Here is a 20,274-nt window from a genome sequence, read left to right as displayed (position 1 = left end):
TTGCTTCCATAAAGGTCTTTCCAGATGTTGCTTTGCAGACTTCAGACTTGTGTGGTGAGCTTGCAAGTACAGAAGTTTATGCATCCATGCTCAGTTTACAGTTCATAAATGCTTTTTGAGTGTTTTTATTCACGGTTTAGTTATTTTATCCTCTCACACATGACTTCAGGAGCTATTTCTAGATTGTCTTGTGGATTTAAGGTGTGGGAAAGTCCTTTTCTTGATTGTTTTTTTTTTATTTTGAAGTAGAAGGCGCCTGTTTTTAGTTTTAGTTGGATGATATGAGCATCTAGATGTTTTTGATATTACTCCATGCAGTGTTTTCTGTGCTACTGTGTTCCACACCAAACCAAAGCAGATTAGTTCCACCTCAGTGCTTAAAAGTCGGCCAGATTCTGCTCCCCATCTTGGTGATTGTACCCAACTTCATCTGTCCACATCACTTGCTTCCAAAATGACTCTGGCTTTTGCAGACGTTGCTTTGCAGACTTTAGACTTTTATAATGAAGTTTCATGCGAGGAAAGTTCTTTTCTTGTTTGCTTTTTTTGATGTAGTTCACAGTGGATTTTAAGGTAGAAGTCGTCTGATTTTAGCTTCACTTCCTGCATGATATTAGCATCCAGACGTTGATGATATTAAGTGGAAATCATCCTTCTTTGTATCCATACAGTGTTTTCTGGGCTACTGGCTTCCACACCAAACCAAAGCAGAGTAGTTTCACCTCAGTGCTTAAAAGTTGGAAAGACGCTGCTCCATTTTTTTTGGTGATTGTGGCCAAAGAGCTCAATTTTACCTTCATCTGTCCCCACCATTTGCTTCCAAAATGACTTTTCCAGATGTTGCTTTGCTGACTTTTGCGATGAGGTTGCATTTAAAGTTTTACTTTTGGGCATCAATGCAGCATCCCTCCTGTGTCAGCTACACCTTCCTACAGCTCCTATAGAGTATTGTGGAGTTTTTTTTCAAAGCCACCTTCCTCCCAGATCTCGTCTTGACTTCCCCTCACCTGCCATTTCCTAATGACATTTCGCATAGTGGAAATTGCAAGCCAGAAACGCTCCGCATCTTTTTATAGCTCTCCTCGGCTTCGTAGGTATCAAATAGCTTTAATTTTCTGTCAGTTGCTGAGAGGAGTCCATAGTTATGAAGTGTTACCTCACTGTTTGATGAGTCAGAGGATTCATCAAGTGCTGCAAATGTCATCAGCTAACAATTCTTGACGACGGTTCTTTCACGTCGCATCTACTGTTGCATTTTTTTTGCCAGATTTTGAGAAAGACATAGTGGATTAACAGTTGGAGAAAGGCTTAATTTGATAAAACCGTGTTCTTGTGATGGCAGACTCACCTGGGAACAGCAGAACGAGAAGCGAGAGAGACGAGGAAGCAGCCAGAATAGATTTTTGGGAGCAATTAGTGTGAGCTGAGGAAGATAGGGGATATGATTCATCACTTACCACTTGCCAAGTGATGTACTTTAATTTGCATTTAAATCTGTCTACAAATGGAGAGAATCCTCTTCTTTTAGGGAGCATTTGTAAGGCAGCACAGTGGAGGGAGAGGATAGCTCTGAAGGGTTCTGTAGGTTTTTTCTCATCTTTTTACTGCCTGTTTGTCGGTCGCTCTGTAACTTATATTACTCGATTTATATGTTTACTCATTTTATTATTGCAGATCATGTTGCAGAGCTTATAGAGCGATCTGCTTGCTGATTGATGAGTCTGACTCCCTCCTGACGCTGATATTGCTGCAGTGGCATCGTATGGCATAATGCAGGTTCACTGACATTATGGAGTAGATGGCGGAATTGATTGTGATCTAATGAATGAAAGTACCTTACAGCAGAGGATGCCAACTCTGTGGATGTGGGCAACGGAGAGATGTTAAAAGAGATGTGGAGCGTTTGAGGTTGGGAAATTCAAAATTCAAACACTTGCATTACTTTGATATGGATTCTTTAACTGTATACTTGCGCTGTTCAAAAGAAGCCCAGAATAAGACACAGCAGTTGCTCTCTGGGTGTATTTACAGCCAGAGGAGAGAAAAGAACTATAGTATGTGTGCTTGAGGTAATAAAGGAACTAGCGCTGACAGATAAATTGTGCTTGTATCGTCATACGCAATAAACGCGTTGCAAAAGACTGCTGAAATGCAATAAAGAAGAAAAATGCACCACTTGCTGCCGAAATGACTCTGGCATTTCCAGATGTTGCTATCCAGACTAGTGGCAAATCTTTTCTTTACCTACATTTGCTATGAATTCACACCAGAGTTCAAGTGATATGTTCTTTCTTTAGGGCCGACAGCGGTAACTGATAATTAAGTAAAACCAAAAACCAATATTTTGAACAATTAAATGTTACATTATAACAGCATGTGATAGCAGAAAATCTGTTATTCATAACTAGGCTTCTTTGTTGATGAGGATTACTGTAACTGAATCAACTCTGTCTTCAAAAAAATCTATTCCTATACATCTAAACTGCATTCTCAAATACATTTCGAGGGGAAATTGTTTTCTGCTTGTTTGTAAAGTATTACAAATTTGTTTCTTACCAACGTATCTTTGCCATTTATTTTATAGCTTTGCTGTTGCTCCTCTTTAGCCAACAAATCATACATTAAATGGGGTGGGACTTGTCAACATGGTAACATGTAGTGAAAGGGTCGTCTTTGAACCCAAATCATGACATTTTTCCCAACCTTAACAAAAAAGCCTCTGAAGTGTAAAAGTGTCTAACAAAGTGGGATATTTTTCGAAACCTAACCATGAAGTTTTTGTATCTAAAGCTTTCCAGAAAGTCAATGAAAACTGATAATCCTCTGGTACTGATAACTGAATAACACTGAAGCTCTATATAACAGAGATACGATGCAATCCAACGTCCAGCCATTACAGTTTGGTAGCACCCATGTGTCCAACACCATTTTCACTATTTGTCTTTCCATGGACCACTTTTGGTAGGAACTAACCATTGCGTACACTTAGATACTCTGACTCAACCTTCCAGCCATTACAGTTTGGTGGTGCCCATGTCTCCAATGCCAAGTCAACGTTTGTCCCTTCCAGGGACCACTTTTGGTAGCAATAACCACTGACCCAGCCTGTCAGCTGTCACAGTTTGGTAGCACTCTTGTCTCCAAAGCCAATTTACTATTTGTCTTTTCATGGACCACTCTAACCACTGTTTACACTTAGATACCCTGACCCAACCTTCCACCCATTACAGTGTGGTGTTTTTAAGATCTTAATGCTGCCCATTTTTCCTAGTTCCAGCACATCAACTTCAAAAATTAACTTGCTGCCTAGTACATCCCATCTTTTGACAGATACGATGCAACAGGGTTATCAAGGCAATTCACTTGGCATCTTAGTGGTTTTAAAGTTGTGGATGAGGCTTCAAATACATGGACAATATTTTATTTTGGTATTTTTCTAGCAAGATTGCCTTCTGCGCAGCAGTTTGATTACTAGATATCAGCATGTATCACAGTTTATTGGACTTTAGTTTGTTGCAAAAGCTATAAAATGCTGCTTTAATCATTTCAATACGCCAGCTAAGATGCCACTGCCGCACTTCCAGTGTGTTGTAGTTTTACTGTATTAATCCATCATGCAAAATACTTTTCTCTACACAATTTCCCCTCCCTCTGGTGATTCCTGTCACATGTGTCCACACAAGAAGAAGCATTTTCAACATTTAGGGTTCATAATTGGGAAAGTTTCAGTGGATTTTCCCTGCAGCTGATAGGACTCTGCTCTGCCGCTGGTGCTGTTTTCCCTTCTGTATGAAGAATGTGTTATTATGAAACTGCCGCATTGATTAGCACTTGAATTAAACGCCGTCGCCACCGGTGGTTGTTTCACTGCCCAGAACTCGTCGTTGCAGCGGCCTCTCATGTGTGCTGCAGAGATTGATCACAATAAATGAAGTGCTTGTAACTCTGGACAGGGCCCATCTACTATCAAATAGGAGTGTAATGAGGGAGAGGAGGGGAGCACGGAGCAGCAGAATAATGAGACGAGAGGAAAAAACATCAGCGGCAACTTAATGATAGCAGCAGCAGCAATTTTAACCAAATGTGGAGCTAATGTTATCACAAGATTTCCTGTTTCTCCTTAAAATTACCAAAGAAAACGCCAAAAAAACAGAACTGGAAGCTGCTCTGAAATATCGATTCCCCCGTCTTGAACCATTAGAATAATAACCAGACTGATCTGACAATTAGTACTGTATATCGGCATCCTCTAATCCGTTCCTCTGCAATTAATGATGTGGCTTTTGAATGAAGCTCGCCGGGTCATAAAACTAAATCAGCGTGTAATTAGAGTCAGAATCAAAGTTGGTTTCATTTGTCAAATACAAGAGGTTTAAATAATCTGACTTGATTAACTGCTGCTGACACACAACAGAACTTTAACTCTATCTGTCCTGACACCAGTAGAGGGTTTGTCAATAGGTGTTTTTACCTTCTGTAGCTCTAATCACATTTTTGTGTTTGAAAATGATTTTACCGTCACCGTTACCTATTCTGCCAGAGTCATGCCTTCATTCAAGCCAAAAACAAAGATGAGAGTGTTGGAGGTGCAACATTCTCAGTTTGATTCCAGCTTTCTTTCTTTCACCGCAGTGATTAACAGGCTTTTGCCACCACAGATGTCTGATGTGTCGGAGGAGGTAAAGCACAGGTGCTACTCATAACATTAACACTGACGGTGTTCTGTCTGGTCCTCCCAGTAATCATTAATCTGAGTCATTAATTTAACTGTTTACACCTGCATCTTCTGTCATCCTGGGCAGGAAGCAGCCATGATGTAACAGGATACTAATCAAAAGGTGTCTCATCTAGAGCTGCCATGATTAGTCGACACGGGCCATAACGCCAACGCTGAAAATGCAGTGAATTTAATCTCCTTTAATTTGTTTTCCTGCAGTATTACGACATAATTGTCGCTTTTGGTAGCAGTCACTGGTCAGTTGAAGTCACACTACAGAGTCTAACTTAGTGACTCTAACTTCCAAAGACCAGCAGCTTCAGAAGTATTGGATCATGAAGGCAGTTGTACACTTGGCAGAATTTCAATGTCTTACAATGTGGCCACTACCTGCAGCATGGGTAACCTCAATGCAATAAGAGAAGTCCTTCCAGACGCGTATCAACATATCACGATCCACTGAGTTGATCACTGTTGTTTTTCTGATGTCATTCAATGACCTTAAACATCAAGTAAAAGTTGATTGTGAGTAGAATACTTGTGACTTGACTGGAGTTTTCTATTGCTTTTCCTCATTAAAAATTGGTTCATTCTTTTCGAATAACCCTGTATTACTGCGGCAGTAGAACAATGAAGAAAAAAATATAGAAACTAGTCAGTGACAAATGCTGTATTTTAGTGCAGCTAAACTCCTATTAAAGCTGTCCTCGTTGACATATTTTTGTGTTTTTGATGTCAGACGACCAAACAGCATGAAATCGTGACAAACGCCGATCATTACGACTCCAAGTTGGTGCTCTGAATGTCTTAATGTTGTCGAGCTGACTTATCATACAGATGAGTTAAAAGCAACAGCAGCTCTATGACTTTGGCTGTAATTTCATACATTTCAAAGCTGCTCCCAAAGTCAGAGAACAACTACACAATAAGAAGAAAATGAAAGAAAATGATGTGTTTAGCTGTGTCGTGTTTGTAAAATATCCACCGCGTCCTTGTTGCATTTTCTTTAATATACAGATGAAACTTTTCACTTTAAGCGGTTTGATAAGGTTTTGTTGTGGTGTTGCACTGCTGACTTTTCTGGAGTTTATAGTTTAAATATCCAGTTTTACACTTTCAAGTGTAAACCTTTGTTGAGATTTACTACAGTCTGTCAAAATAACATTACCGTAAATGAAGTAGTTATTTTCTTGGGTGGAAAATTAGTCATTGGAAGAGTGTTCTTTGTGGCAGCCCTACTCTCATCTACATGAGCATTATTGCCTTTATTGAGTAAGTTTTAGAAGAAACGTCTGCACCCTTAAATCTTCTTAGAAGAGTGTTTATAAGCTTTACGCTTCTGGATTCGAGCAGTTTCTTCCATTCTTCCTGACTAATCCTCTCAAGCTCTGCCTCATTGGATAGGAAGTGTCTGTGTGTTGTGATTAGTTCATCAGGAAATGCAGGAAATAAGGGAACAAAAGGTGAACTTTAATCCAGAAAACTTACTTGAAAATATATTAAAATTAGACGGGGAAAAAACAAAAGGTAGCTCAAGAGTTCAAGAACAAATGCTGATAAATGATAAAACAAATCCAAGACAACAGAATCAAGAAACGCAAGGATATTTAATAGATAATCTAACAAATGGGGAGAATATCCTGGAGCAGGTGAGGAATAAGGCACAAGTGAAAGTAATGTGGGTAAAGCAGCAACAAAACCAAAGACCGTGAACTCGGCAACCTCCTCAGGTTTCACTGAATTAAACACCACTGCTCCGGGCTGAGGATGCATAGTTGAGCAGATTCTCTTCTTCGATTCCCCAACAGCCTCAGATCTTCTCTGATGTATTCACTCAAGGCCATAATTTCATGGTATATAGCACAAACTAAATAAATACATTAATAACAGGACAATGGCAGCCAACATGAAGTTCAACATAAATTACTTAAAGAGAAGTGGAGCATTTTTCAAGAAGACACCTAATTAATAAAAAAAACTTTTGGCTCATTTCACTTGTAAAAACAAAATTAATTTCTGGTCAAAGTCCTGCACAAGATTCTTAACAGAGAGTTGCCTGAAGAGTTACCTTGTTTAATGTGTAGCTTCTTTCAGAATTGCGCTACTTTCCATTAATCTGATGGCAACTGATACGAGGGGCGTTCAATAAGTAATGCCCCTGACCCACTTCCAGTTGTCTGATGTAGCTGAAATTTTGCATGTGCAATGATTTATATTTCTATGGGTTATGTGACAAATTACAACTGTGAACTAGTTGTGATTTCTGATTTATACATCTTTGAACTGAGTCAAGTGTGAAATTGAGCCTATCGAGTTTTGTGCAGTTATCCGGTTTTTGTATTTGAAAGGACGCACACCACAGAAGACTTTTGATGAAATGAAAGAAACTTATGGTGATGATGCCCCATCATATGACCTTGTAAAACACTGGCATCGTGAATTCAAACATGGTTGGATCTCTGTGGAAACAGCTCCCAGACAGGTAAAGAGTCCTTCTGGGGGCGACCAGGTAAAGAGTCAGAGAGACTCTTTACTCTGAGCTTACTAAATACCTGCAGCAATAAACAGCAGTAGAATCCACATGAGCATCTCCAAAGCAACTGTGAAACAACACTGCTGTGATCTAAATTAATATCTATTAGTCAGAAATTATTCCCAATTCTTATCTAATGGCAGGTCCCAGTGTACTTTTCTTTACAACACAGTCACAGTTCAATTTTTTGCTTCCAGTTGTTTGTAGGAGTCTTTCCTCTGAGTTTATTAAATACCTGTAGCATCAGATCCATCTAAGTGTCTCCAAAGCAAAAGAGTTGGACAGATTGCAGAGCAAGGGCAATAACATTAGTAATTACTTCAAATTAGAAATTATCTTCGAGATGGAAGCAGGATTACTCAGGATCTAACAGGAAGTCATACTTTTCTTTTCCTGTTGGCAAAGTATGGATAGAATTTTCCATGTTTAAATCATAAATAAACTTGGCTGTTATTTTGACACTTTGATGAGCTGCTGTTAGTTTTTGTTTGTTTTTGCAAAATTGTGCATCATACATCACTTGGTGTATTGTCTAATCTTGCATGAATGACAAATATCATGCGTATATGATTGCTCTCTCTGTCATTGTGTTGGGTATATCTGAGTGAAGCTGTGAGGAACATTAAGGTAAAAGTGAAATCCGTCAAAATGTCACAATTATGTTACATTAAAAGACTGATGAAGCCAGAAATTCCCCACATCATATGCCTGAAAAGGGCTTTTTATTTTTCATCCATCCTATTACTACACTTGCTTTATCCTGTAGAGGGTCATTATGCAATCCTTCATTATGTCCTCTGTAATGGACACTTGGTAGTGCACTCAATATTCAGTAAATATTTAAACTCTTTTGCTGGAAAACAAATATTTTCCCAAGTCATAGTTCTCTAGTAGACTGCATCAGGTTGTCCTCCAGGATATGCTTTGCTACATCTGTTTTGCCCTCCACCTTTACAAACCTTCTTGGACCTGCTGCTAACCCTAACCCATCATGATGCTGCCACCACCATGCTTTACAATATGAATTGTGTATTTGTGATAATGGCCTGATTCTGGTGTCAAATTAACGTAATATTGTGGCCCAAAAGCTCAATTTTAGTGTCATTGGACCAAAAAAAGTTTCCCACATGCTTTCTGGCAAACTCTTTGTTGAGATTTAATATGAACTTTTTGAACAGTGGTTTTCTCTTTGCCACTCTCCCATAAAGTTTTGAATGTCTAATCTTGCACGAGTGACAAATATCATTCGCGTATCATTGCACTCTGTCATGTTGTTGGTATATCTGAGTGAAGCCATGAGGATTATTAAGGTAAAAGTGAAATCTGTCTAAATGTCCAAATTATGTTACTTTAAGAGACTCATGAAGCTAGCGTTGCCCCACATTGTATGTCTGAAAAGGACTTTTCAGTATTCATCCATTCCTTTTTTTTCATCTCTTATACTCTCTGGCTGGAAAACAAATATTTTCCCAGGTTGTAGTTCTCTAGTAAGCTGCATCAGGTTGTCCTCCAGGTGTTTCCTGAACTTTGCTGCATTCATTTTACCGTCTACCTTTACAAACCTTCTATGAACTGCTGCTAACCCTAACATCATGATGCTGCTACCACTATGCTTTACAATGTGAGTTGTGTGCCTGAGTTTGGTGTCCAATAAACGTAACTTTGATGCCCAAAAGTTCAATTTTAGTCTCATCAGACAAAAAAAAGTGTCACACATGCTTTCTGGCAAACTGTTGTTGAGATTTAGTATGAACCTTTTGAACAGTGGCTTTCTCTTTGCCACTCTCCCATAAAGTTTTGACTGGATTATCATGCTTGGAACTCCTTCAGAGGAGTCATAGGTGTCTTGGTGGCCTCTTTCATGAGTGTCTTTTTTGCACAGTCACTCAATTTTTATAACAAAAATGTGATACAACTATTATCATGTTACTGTTTTGCAACTTGGTTAGAAAATACACACATATATATATAATGTTTTTTTCCAAGACCAGACTGAAGTGAGAGTGTTGGCGGGGATGCTAACAAGGAGAGAAAAGGGGCTTTGTGTTGTGTGTCTGCTCCTTTTGTGTACATTCTGCAGATGTCTGCTCTCAAGCTGTGTCAAATCCAAACGGAACTTTGATAAACTGATCTGAGCTCACAGTAAACTGAGCTCCAGGGTTGTCAAATACTGTAAAAAGCCATAAGCAGCAGATAGTTGACTCCTTTTTAGTGCCTCTTTGTAATGCAAACAGCTGGAACAAACAGCTTGTAATCTGTGTTAAAATCTGTCTCTCGTCCCTGAGGCTTCAGCTCAGCCTCGCAGCTCAAATAAGAAGTGTTTGCCGTGGCTTCAGAGTGTGTTCTTACCGCAGTGGTGCTTGTATGTATTGTTCACTCATAGCTTTTTGTAAATGCAGTCTGTGTTTTTGTGTCCTTTGCAATCAAACAACCCAGCTAAAAATGATTGTACACTGCAGAAGCTGATAGCGGTGGAGGTTTATGTGGAGAATGTCCTCAGTTGTGCTGCTGCTGTGCATTAATAGAGACAGATATGGCATCAGGTAACCTCAGGTTGCTGGAAAACACCCAAGAAACTGAAACATATGAGAATGTGAATGTCTTTAATCTCCAGTTTGCTTTGTTTTCTGCTCTCGGTGAACGCTGGAACGATTTTGAGGTTCTGTTGACTGGCCGGAATAAAATAGGAATAAAACAAAAGCAATGGAAAGTGACCTTTGGGGACTTTTCTAAAATGCTAAGCTGTACATCACGTCTAAATGCCAGACAAAGTAATTTTCAAGACTGGCCACTCTTTGCTGTTTTGTAAAAGAGGAGTGGCAAGTCCGTCCCCTGTGACTAATTTAATACAAAGTTATGGTGGCAGATAAAGTTAATAGAGTCAGTGTAAGGTGCTAAGATGTCCAAATTATTGTTTTACCCAGAATATTTGTTTACATTTAGGCGACAAAGACTGCTCTGTTGCCACGGTGTCACTTGTGATAAAAGGCTGCAATGAAGACTGCTCTTGCATTTGTACTGCAGAACACAAACTGCATATTTTTTGGGTTTCTTGGGATTTTTTTGTAGATGTGCAGACTTCTAATGTGAGAGAGAGATTACAGCTCAACATGTCAGAGCCATGATTGATACCAGTGAGATTAATCCAAGCAAGGCAAACATACAAATCAAGAGATGGTCCTTCAGCTTCTTTCATACCAGATAAGGGTCCCTGATTCGCCTCAGAGGGTTACAGCTACAATACATCAGCTCATTATAGGAGACAAAAGGTATAGTCCAAGGTGGTGTTTAGTATGGATATCATTATTCTCCTCCTGCCGCTGCCTCCAGGCTCAGACCTTTGATAGAAAGTGGAATTACATATGAAAGCCTTTTCAATTACATATTAAACAGTTCTGGTCTTGAACCTGTCAGCGAGCAGAGACTCCTTTAATCTTTGTGTAATTATTTCTGTTCGCTGCCCAACCTGAGCGAGCCACAACTTTTAACGAGAACCCTACAACCTTATTATTAAACCTCTCGTACGCCTCTACCACCTCTGTCTGTTACGTTACCTCTCTCCGACCTCCATACCTGTGCATGTTGACAGTCTCTGTCTGGTCCACCCTCGATCCCCCCAACCTCGCCTCTCTGTGCCCTTCCCTCCATGCAGATCGGCGACCAGATCTTGGAGGTGAACGGCCGTAGTTTCCTCAGCATCCCCCACGACGAAGCTGTCCGAGTCCTAAAGTCATCGCGGCACCTGATGATGACGGTGAAAGACGTCGGACGGCTGCCCCATGCCAGGACGGTGGTGGGCGAAACCAAGTGGATCGCCAGCTCACAGATCGCAGAGAGTTCGGCCAACAGTAGTGTGGCAGGGTGAGTTCTGACTGGCAACTTGTAGTTTTTTTTACAGTAACTGTTTTGGTGCCAAGCAAATTAAAGAACCCTTCCAGTGAATGTTTTTTTACTTTGTTAGCATGATGTTTTTATACTGTGAGAGATATATAGTCAGCAAAATAAGCACTCGACACCACGGCTCAGCAGTTCCATGTTGAAACTAAAGCATACTGATTTCCTCAAAAACACAAATTCAAACAGAGTTCGGTCAACAGCATTGGGAGAGGGCGAGTTTACACTGGGCTTCAGGCATACATAGAAAACTTCACATTCTGATAGTTATTCTGACTTGCTGATAGTAATGCTACATCAACCTTTAACTGTAGTAACTAGATTTTCACTCTAATTACAGTTTTACCAGTTTATTTGTTGGTTTGGTTAGAAGAAAGTAAAAGAACCCCCTCTGGTCAATGTTTTTACCTTGTTAGCAAATCCACGAGATGTCTTTTTATGCTGTGAAAGACATATAATCAGTACCATGGCTCTGTGTTCCACATTGAAGCTGAATGCTTTCATTATGCATTCATTTGCTACACCTGCTTCATTCTGTCAAGGATTGGACAATCCTTCTTTACATCCTCTATAGTGGACACTTGGTGATATACTTCTGGGGTAAATAGAGCTTTAGGACACTTATTTAAAATGTGTCACAGCAGTAATTTTCACTCTCACAGATTCCATCATTTTGTCCTCCAGTGGTTTCCCTATACTTTGCTGCGTTCATTTTACCCTTAAAGGGTCTGCTGACCACCCTGACATCATGATGCTGCTACCACCATGCTTTTCAGTGTTGATTGTGTGTTCCTTTGGGCAAAAGTAGCATCTAGTCTGAGAGTCTGAGGCCAAAGAGCTTAATTCTAGTTCTAGTCCAAGAAGCTTGGATGTCTGAGTTGCTGAAACTTGTAAGTCCTTCAGAAGAGTCGTAGCTGTCTCAACAGATTTCTAGATTTTGTTTAATAGTTTCCTAATTAGTTTGGTTACGAGAAAGTTAAAGAAACAATCTGCTGAAAGGTTTTTTACTTTGCTAACACATCCATATAATATTTTTTATCATGAGTAAAATAAGAAGTCAAAACCATGGGTTCAGCGTTTCCTCAATGAAACTGCAGTCTACTGACAACAGTCTCCAAAACTTCTAGAGTTTCATGCAAAACAAACTCAAAGAATCAATCCTATCCTATCAACCTGTAGGTCCAAACTTAATATTTCCTTTATTTGTCTTCAGTTTCCACTTTGAACCTGTACGACTGAATTAGATCAATATTACAACACATTTGCTTTTCATGTGGCATAGATGGTGTTTAAGTAGACTTGTAGGTGAGCTGGTGTGCTCGATCTGCAGCACGTAGCTCAATTAGCTTTGCAGTAGCAGCTCTGCAGCTTCCTCTTTCAATCAAACGTTCCTCCTCCATTCATGTTTTGAACAAACACCTCAAGACGTCCAAGTTTTTGATGACTTTTGGCGACTCCTAAGGTCCTAGACATTGATCTTGCAAGTTGTTATCCTGTTTTGCTTGTTTTAGTGTTGATTCCCAGTTATTCATTTCTGAAATTTGATTTTACTAGTTTTATCCTGTCTTGATGTTTTGTGCTTATTTTTTTGCTGTATGTCAGATAACATGTACAGCACGTTGTTGTTTTAAACATGCTGTATAAATGCATTTGATTTGATTCATAGATCTGCCAGTTCAAGAGAAAGTAGTGGTGTAGAGTTACAGCTACACCATTTTAAAGCAGAAAGCTACTATTTCCATGTACACACGCGGACAAAATTGTTGGTACCCCTCAGTTAAAGAAGGAAAAACCCACAATTCTCACTGAAATCACTTGAAACTCACAAAAGTAACAATAAATAAAAATTTATTGAAAATTAAATAATCAAAATCAGCCATCACTTTTGAATTGTTGATTAACATAATTATTTAAAAAAACAAACTAATGAAATAGGGCTGGACAAAAATGATGGTACCCATAACTTAATATTTTGTTGCACAACCTTTTGAGGCAATCACTGCAATTAAACGATTTCTGTATTTGTCAATGAGCGTTCTGCAGCTGTCAACAGGTATTTTGGCCCACTCCTCATGAGCAAACAGCTCCAGTTGTCTCAGGTTTGATGGGTGTCTTCTCCAAATGGCATGTTTCAGCTCCTTCCACATATGTTCAATGGGATTCAGATCTGGGCTCATAGAAGGCCACTTTAGAATAGTCCAACGCTTTTCTCTCAGCCATTCTTGGGTGTTTTTGGCTGTGTGTTTTGGATGGTTGTCCTGTTGGAAGACCCATGACCTGAGTCATTCCATCTCATTTCAACAAATCTGAGGAAATTTTGTTGCATGACCTCCTCTGATCATCTCCAAACTTTTTTTTTAACTATCCCAACATAAGAATAGATTACTTGCAAAGTTTTAACATCATATGATTGCTATTTGCTAAGTTATAAAATATTTAAATCCCTATTTTTCCACTCGGAAATTGATATTTTAGGTAGAAAGGCTTGATTTAGGAAGATAATACTGGGAACTGACTGATGATATAGACTTACAAGTGATCTGAAGGGTTCAAACACCTTAACAACAGAGCAGGAAAAAAAAATTTGGAATGAATATACCCATTTCTCTGTGGTACAGGGCAATTTAAAAATTTGGCGAAAATGGCATTTTTCAAGAATTTAGGCATTTTTTTCACAAATTTTAATAAGTAACAAGGTTCATATGTTATAAAAATCTCAAAGTACCTTAAAAGTTCTCTCTAACCTAAAAATATCCAAGAGCTAGCTAGTCTCCTTAGACCTCAAAACGATGCCTATTTATGAAACAGACTGAAAAACACCATACATATATTGGCACAGAAACCAATGTGGGACATGGAGTAGAAACATGAAACTTTGTCTGTATAACAATAAACATCCGAATAATTGATATCTGAAGTATCAACATTGTTTCTTGAATCCTTCATGGCCAATTTAACCAAGAAATGCACTATGTTTTATAGGCGTTTTTTTAGGAATTCTAACTAATATATTGCAGTTAAAATGAGTTATATTGCCTTAGGTCCCATGTAAAACATGTAATTTGTCCCCAACTTATCACACCACTATTTCTGTCCTTTGAACTGCTTGAATTTCTCTGAAATCAGGCCATCATCTGCACCAGATATGTGGTACTGTCCACCACGGCGTGTTGAAGGAGCAGTGATTGGACAGAGGATGTGGGCTGTAGGCACCCACACTACGTCATCCTTTCTCGGCCATGTGAACTTCTTGCTGGGACCTTTTGGGTGCATGAATTTCACTTGCAAATCTTCAAATTCAGCTGATAAGTCAAATACGATACCGAGGCTGTCCTGAGAATGCAGTCTGGGAGTGATGCCATTTCTTCTTATTCAGTTACTGTATGAAAGAAAAAACAATGTCTATATAATAATTAACTTCAGATATGCCCTTTGTAACTTATACTACGATGCTGATGCTTCAGATTCATCTTTCATCTTTAGTTGGTCATGTAAATGGTTCCTAAAAACAAAAACGAGGATCAAAATGTATAGTAAATTGATTCAGCAGTTGCTCATCTTTGGCACAAGAAACAAATATGAAAGTAAGTTCACACATACTTCACACATACTAGTTCCTCCAAAAAAAATTTGAACCGCGTACCATGTATCCCACATGCACTTTTTAATGCCTAAAGTTAGGCTATTTTGGGTCTACACCTGAGTTCAACAGCCTATAAATCAATAAATAAGCTTTATTTTAATGTTTTAAAACTTTTACCTTATGCAACTTTCATTAGTAAAGAAGAAAATTCATTCTTTCAATGTCTTTTCACAAGAATAAGTCCTAAAATAGAGGCATGAAAAACCCAAAATAAAGTCGCCCATGAAATAATAAGGATATTTTGGGAAATTCCACAGTCCAGTATTTTTTTATTTTCATTCATTTCTATACTTTTCTCACCAGAAGGGTAAAAGTTTTGGAAGGGGAAAAAATTCTGACCATGTAAAAGGAGTATAAATTGCTTTTTTTAGTAGTTTAAAACCCTAAAATCATAGGCGAGGATTAAGTTTGGACTGACTATGGGTATTAGATTAGATCATTACTGCTTATACTGTATGTTTATAACCATAATACTTTGCATTTGTTCATAAAATTACCCAAATAAAGCCCAAAAAAAATTTTGGGAGGATCTGAGAAAGTGGTGCAACAAGCATTTGTTGAATTGACATGGAATGACTCACCTGCGACTGAGACCAAGCTTTCTGACACTAGGCAGCACATTTCTCTCCAGAATGCCTTGATAGTCTTCAGATTTCATCGTACCTTGCACACTTTCAAGACACCCTGTGCCAGATGCAGCAAAGCAGCCCCAAAACATTACTGAGCCTCCTCCATGTTTCACCGTAGGGACAGTGTTCTTTTCTTCGTATGCTTGGTTTTTGAGTCTATGAACATAGAGTTGATGTGCCTTACCAAAAAGCTCCAGTTTGGTCTCATCTGTCCAAAGGACATTCTCCCAGAAGCTTTGTGGCTTGTCAACATGCATTTTTGCAAATTCCAGTCTGGCTTTTTTATGAGTTTTTTTTCAGCAGTGGTGTCCTCCTTGGTCGTCTCCCATGAAGTCCACTTTGGCTCAAACAACGACGAATGGTGCGATCTGACACTGATGTACCTTGGCCTTGGAGTTCACCTTTAATTTCTTTGGAGGTTGCTCTGGGCTCTTTGGATACAATTCCAACGATCCGTCTCTTCAATTTGTCATCAATTTTCCTCTTGCGGCCACGTCCAGGGAGGTTGGCTACTGTCCCGTGGGTCTTGAACTTCTGAATAATATGAGCCACTGTTGTCACAGGAACTTCAAGCTGTTTAGAGATGGTCTTATAGCCTTTACCTTTAAGATGTTTGTCTATCATTTTTTTTCGGATGTCCTGGGACAATTCTCTCCTTCGCTTTCTGTTGTCCATGTTCAGTGTGGTACACACCTTTTCACCAAACAGCAGGGGGACTACTTGTCTCCCTTTAAATAGGCAGACTGACTGATTATGAGTTTGGAAACACCTGTGATGTCAATTAAATGACACACCTGAGTTAATCATGTCACTCTGGTCAAATAGTTTTCAATCTTTTATAGAGGTACCATCATTTTTGTCCAGGCCTGTTTCATTAGTTTGTTTTTTTAAATAATTATGTTAATCAACAATTCAAAAGTAATGGCTGTTTTTGATTATTTAATTTTCAATAAATTTTTATTTATTGTTACTTTTGTGAGTTTCAAGTGATTTCAGTGAGAATTGTGGGTTTTTCCTTCTTTAACTGAGGGGTACCAACAATTTTGTCCACGTGTGTAAATACACTTCTAAATATGTAACCTTGATACACAAAGATGAGTTTTTAGTGTCTAATCAATGACCGGAGATGGTGTAAAACCAACGCATTATGCACTTTCAGGAGATTGGACAGTCTCTTCTAATTTCCTGCAATCTCTGCACTGTCTTGGTGCTAAACTTAGTTCATTTTCATGTCTGTAGCTTCCATTAAGCATCCAAACATGAGAGTGATATCAATCTTCTTGTATTAGATTTGTCACAGAATAAGCATATTTTCTTCTGGTTGGGCTGAGAATCAGAACTAAAGACACAAAGGAGGCCAAAATAAACTTGTTGTAATACTGCACTTTACTGTTTTGTAAAGGTTTTCATTGAATAAATGAGAGTTTAGTGCATTTTCTTGAGCTAGAATAACATATGCAATAGTGTATATTAAATATTGGTCTGGAAATTTTAATGGCATATTGTGATTTATGGTATTTTTCCACTTCTGCTGCTACATGTGTCACAGTAGGTTTAGAAACTGCACGTGATGATATTGTAGGTGCAGCATTAATTAACAGAGAAGATGTAGAATCTGTATTTTTTTTGTCTCAAAAGATGTCAAAATCAAAGGTGAATATCTGCAGAAATCACCAAATGTACGTAATTAATTTTAATATGTCAGCTCTGATTTTGTCCTTTAAAAAACATGAGTTTCATTATAAACAGTTGCTCTGACATTCACTGCCTGTCTCAGTGCAGGTAACATGGAGGAATTGAAATGCTCCACAGAAATACTGTAATTAGTCGCCTTATCAACACAGAAAAATTCTGCAAATTGACTTCTTCACCTCTAAAATCATTGAAAGCCTGAGGCTCAAAAGCAAGAAATGAAGATGTGATTATGTCAGTGAACGCACGGTAAAACATCATGTTTTTCTTTGAATATAATCACAGAATTTAACCATCTCGTGTGCTCAGTCATCCATCACATGACTGCACGCTCACTCATTTTATTTTGTGGTAAAAACATGCAATCTGCAGCTTCTTTCAAAACGCCACACCTGAACAACACTCCTCTGCTGCTCATAACCTGGAATAAATGTGCGGCCCAACAACCAAATTAAAGTTTCATGGAAATGCCCGACACGTTTTCTCATCAGCTCAGTGGCACACAACCAAACCAACAACACGGATCTCCTCTCCAAAACAATACAAAGCATTTAATATTTACATAACAATGAATTTCTGCTCGGCTCCCTCTGTCCCAGATGTATACTCCGAGTCATTACAGCAGTTTCCAGCAGAAGCAACAGACAGATGGATGTTTTTGATTCATTTCACTGCGGTGTAAACCATAAAGTTTAGGCTAAACTGCTACTACTAATATCAGTACATTTGCATTAATGTAATAAATAAATGTCAACAGTCTCAACATTTGATTTTTATTTTTTTTTAAAAGCATATAAATGAAATTAAAAATTGATGTGTTGGGCTTGAAAAAGGCTTTTATTAATTAGTTTGGTTACAAGAAAGTCAAACAACCCTCTCTGGTAACTGTTTTTTTTACCTTGTTTGCATGTCCAGATGATGTTTTTTGTACTGTGAAAAACACAGAATGAGCAAGAGAAGCAGTCAACACCATGGCTCAGCAATTCCACAAATTCAAACTGAGAAATTAACATGATTTCCAAAGTATATTGAAGTTTAATTTTAATTTTTTTAATGGCATGTAAAGAAAAAAAAATGAAGCAGGAGATGTGCCAAAAAATTGGATATACTGATGTTTTTTTTTTTTGTCTTTGCCTTCACTCATCTCTTTAGCATGTTGGATGTACACATGAATTTCCATAAATTTTGTCAGAAAATGCTTCAGAGGCAAGCTACAAAGTTGATATTTGAGATGCTCCACTGCCCTACAATTCTGTTTTACTACGGTCTATCTGTACTGTGATACATTACTGACTGTACGTAATTGGCCATTATTCGACACATCCGTTTCAGATTTTTATAGTTTTAAATGAATATAATTGCATCAAGAGATCAAGTTAAAAGTTGGTGTGTTGGGTGCAGTTTTAGCTTTCAAAAAGGAGCTTTCCTGCTTGTTTCATCGCCGGATTTTACACATTTGAATTCAGCGACTTTAAAGTGTTGCACACATTCACACTGCTTCATTTAATATCTTCTCTTTAAAGCCTGATAATAATCTGGCATTGTGATGAATGAGGGCATCCAGGGAGCAGACATTTGCAGAATCAGTAAAAAAAAAAGAAAAAAGAGAGAGAATAAACAGCTGAGTTGCTCTCCAAAGTCAGCTGGACTAATTGAATTTGAATCTCAAAACAAGGTCAACGCGCTTTGTTTTTCTGTGGGACTGCAGTATTTTCTGGCCTCCGGTTTAATTCTCTGTTATTTCTCGGCCCCCGAAAGCTGCGCTTTGAGTTGTCACGTTCGCTCGTGGATTTAGAGGCTTTTTTTTAAAAAAAACTTTTTGCGGGCACTTGAGGATGTGAAGACATCTACTCAAGTGGAGCGGGAGTATGAGGCTGAAAAAAGAATGGCATACGTTTCAGAATCCTTCCTTTTATGTCGTCGGAGGGAGAGGAAAAAAGAGAGTGTTGGTGTGTTTTCACAACATGCATTTCACTGTCTGCGCTTTAAATGTATTGAAAAGCCTCACTGGCAGACGCTTCACATTCCCCTGTTGAAATGCTTTTCTGTGCAGCATCTCTGAGGAACACAAAAGCCACGATGAAGACTTAAAAATCTGGAGTACTGTGCACTTATCAGTCTCCGTTAAATATGAAATACATTCAAAAAAGATTAAAAGCTGTCAGTCAAGATGCTTCAAATCCTCTTTTCCACGCCAAGCTCAAATATGTTAGAAAGCTGATGAAATATATTACTCACTGTTAACTCTTTAGCTGCTCTAGAAGTAGTCTTTAATACCGATTATGAGGCTCTCATATGTGTTTACTCACTGTATATGCACATCATTTTTTGTATTAGTGTCTGTAAAAATACCAAAAAGGTGTTTTTAATCCAACAAATGTGTCAGATGTAGAGATCATAGGGAAATAAAATCTGCTCATGCTCTGTAAGCTGTCCGTAAGAGCATTGCTGCAGTTTGTACAGAGCTAGAATAACCCCCTTGTCTTTAAATTTTAATGACTCTATTACTCTTTTCATTTTCATCTAAGCAGATCTACAGTTCTTAAGCATCAGGCCTCCTACAGAAATCATCATATTGTAATCACACCTGTTGCATTATTGAGTGGATCATGAGTTTTTCTTACACCATCAGGTATGATGACTCTTGGTTTTCAAGGATCCTGCAGGATGACCTCTCTATGATGCGTGGAATTTGTTGGTGCGCATTAAACTGAAAGACTCGACTCTCCCTCGGTGATTAATTTGTCCTCTTCATCCGTTTCTCTGCAGCTTCTCTATGGACCAAGGAGCGTCTGCAGCCGGAAAGGTGAGATTCATAAGTAATTTCCTCTTTGTATCTGTGTGCACTGAATACCCGAGGGGGGTGATTATCTCTCCGGTCGTTCAGTTCTCTGTTAATGCCAACGCTGACCTGGAGAATGGTGTGGAAAGGAGACAATGTTGGGGTCATCTGTTACTCTCGCGGTGGTCTGACTTGCCAAATGTTTTCAAAATCTCGTACATTACGGGAAATAACGAGAACTCTTTGGATCGTGCAGTAAGGCATCCCTGCTCATTTTTTTTGGCAAGTTAACCATTTTAATGACTGTTTTTAGCACTTTGCGTGGAAATGTTCCACCAAAGCAAGCCCCCATCATTGTTTTAATGCTAGGCCATCGCTGAATCA

General features: G+C 38.7%; 1 protein-coding gene across 3 annotated transcripts in view; it reads left to right on the top strand.

The window, feature by feature from the left end:
• The window catches only part of whrna (whirlin a), a 246,904-nt gene that overhangs the window by 153,341 nt on the left and 73,289 nt on the right, over window positions 1-20,274 (top strand). For all 3 annotated transcript variants that reach the window (XM_022191010.2, XM_022191011.2, XM_051938182.1), the window contains exons 4-5: window positions 10,903-11,111; window positions 19,878-19,914. In XM_022191010.2, coding sequence (XP_022046702.1) covers window positions 10,903-11,111; window positions 19,878-19,914 — 246 coding nt within the window. The remainder of the gene's footprint in view (window positions 1-10,902; window positions 11,112-19,877; window positions 19,915-20,274) is intronic.

This window comes from Acanthochromis polyacanthus, chromosome 18 (assembly GCF_021347895.1).
Source record: "Acanthochromis polyacanthus isolate Apoly-LR-REF ecotype Palm Island chromosome 18, KAUST_Apoly_ChrSc, whole genome shotgun sequence".
NCBI lineage: Eukaryota > Metazoa > Chordata > Actinopteri > Pomacentridae > Acanthochromis > Acanthochromis polyacanthus.
The sequence above is the reverse complement of the archived record's forward strand: the minus strand, read 5'-3'. Positions and strand labels throughout refer to the sequence as shown.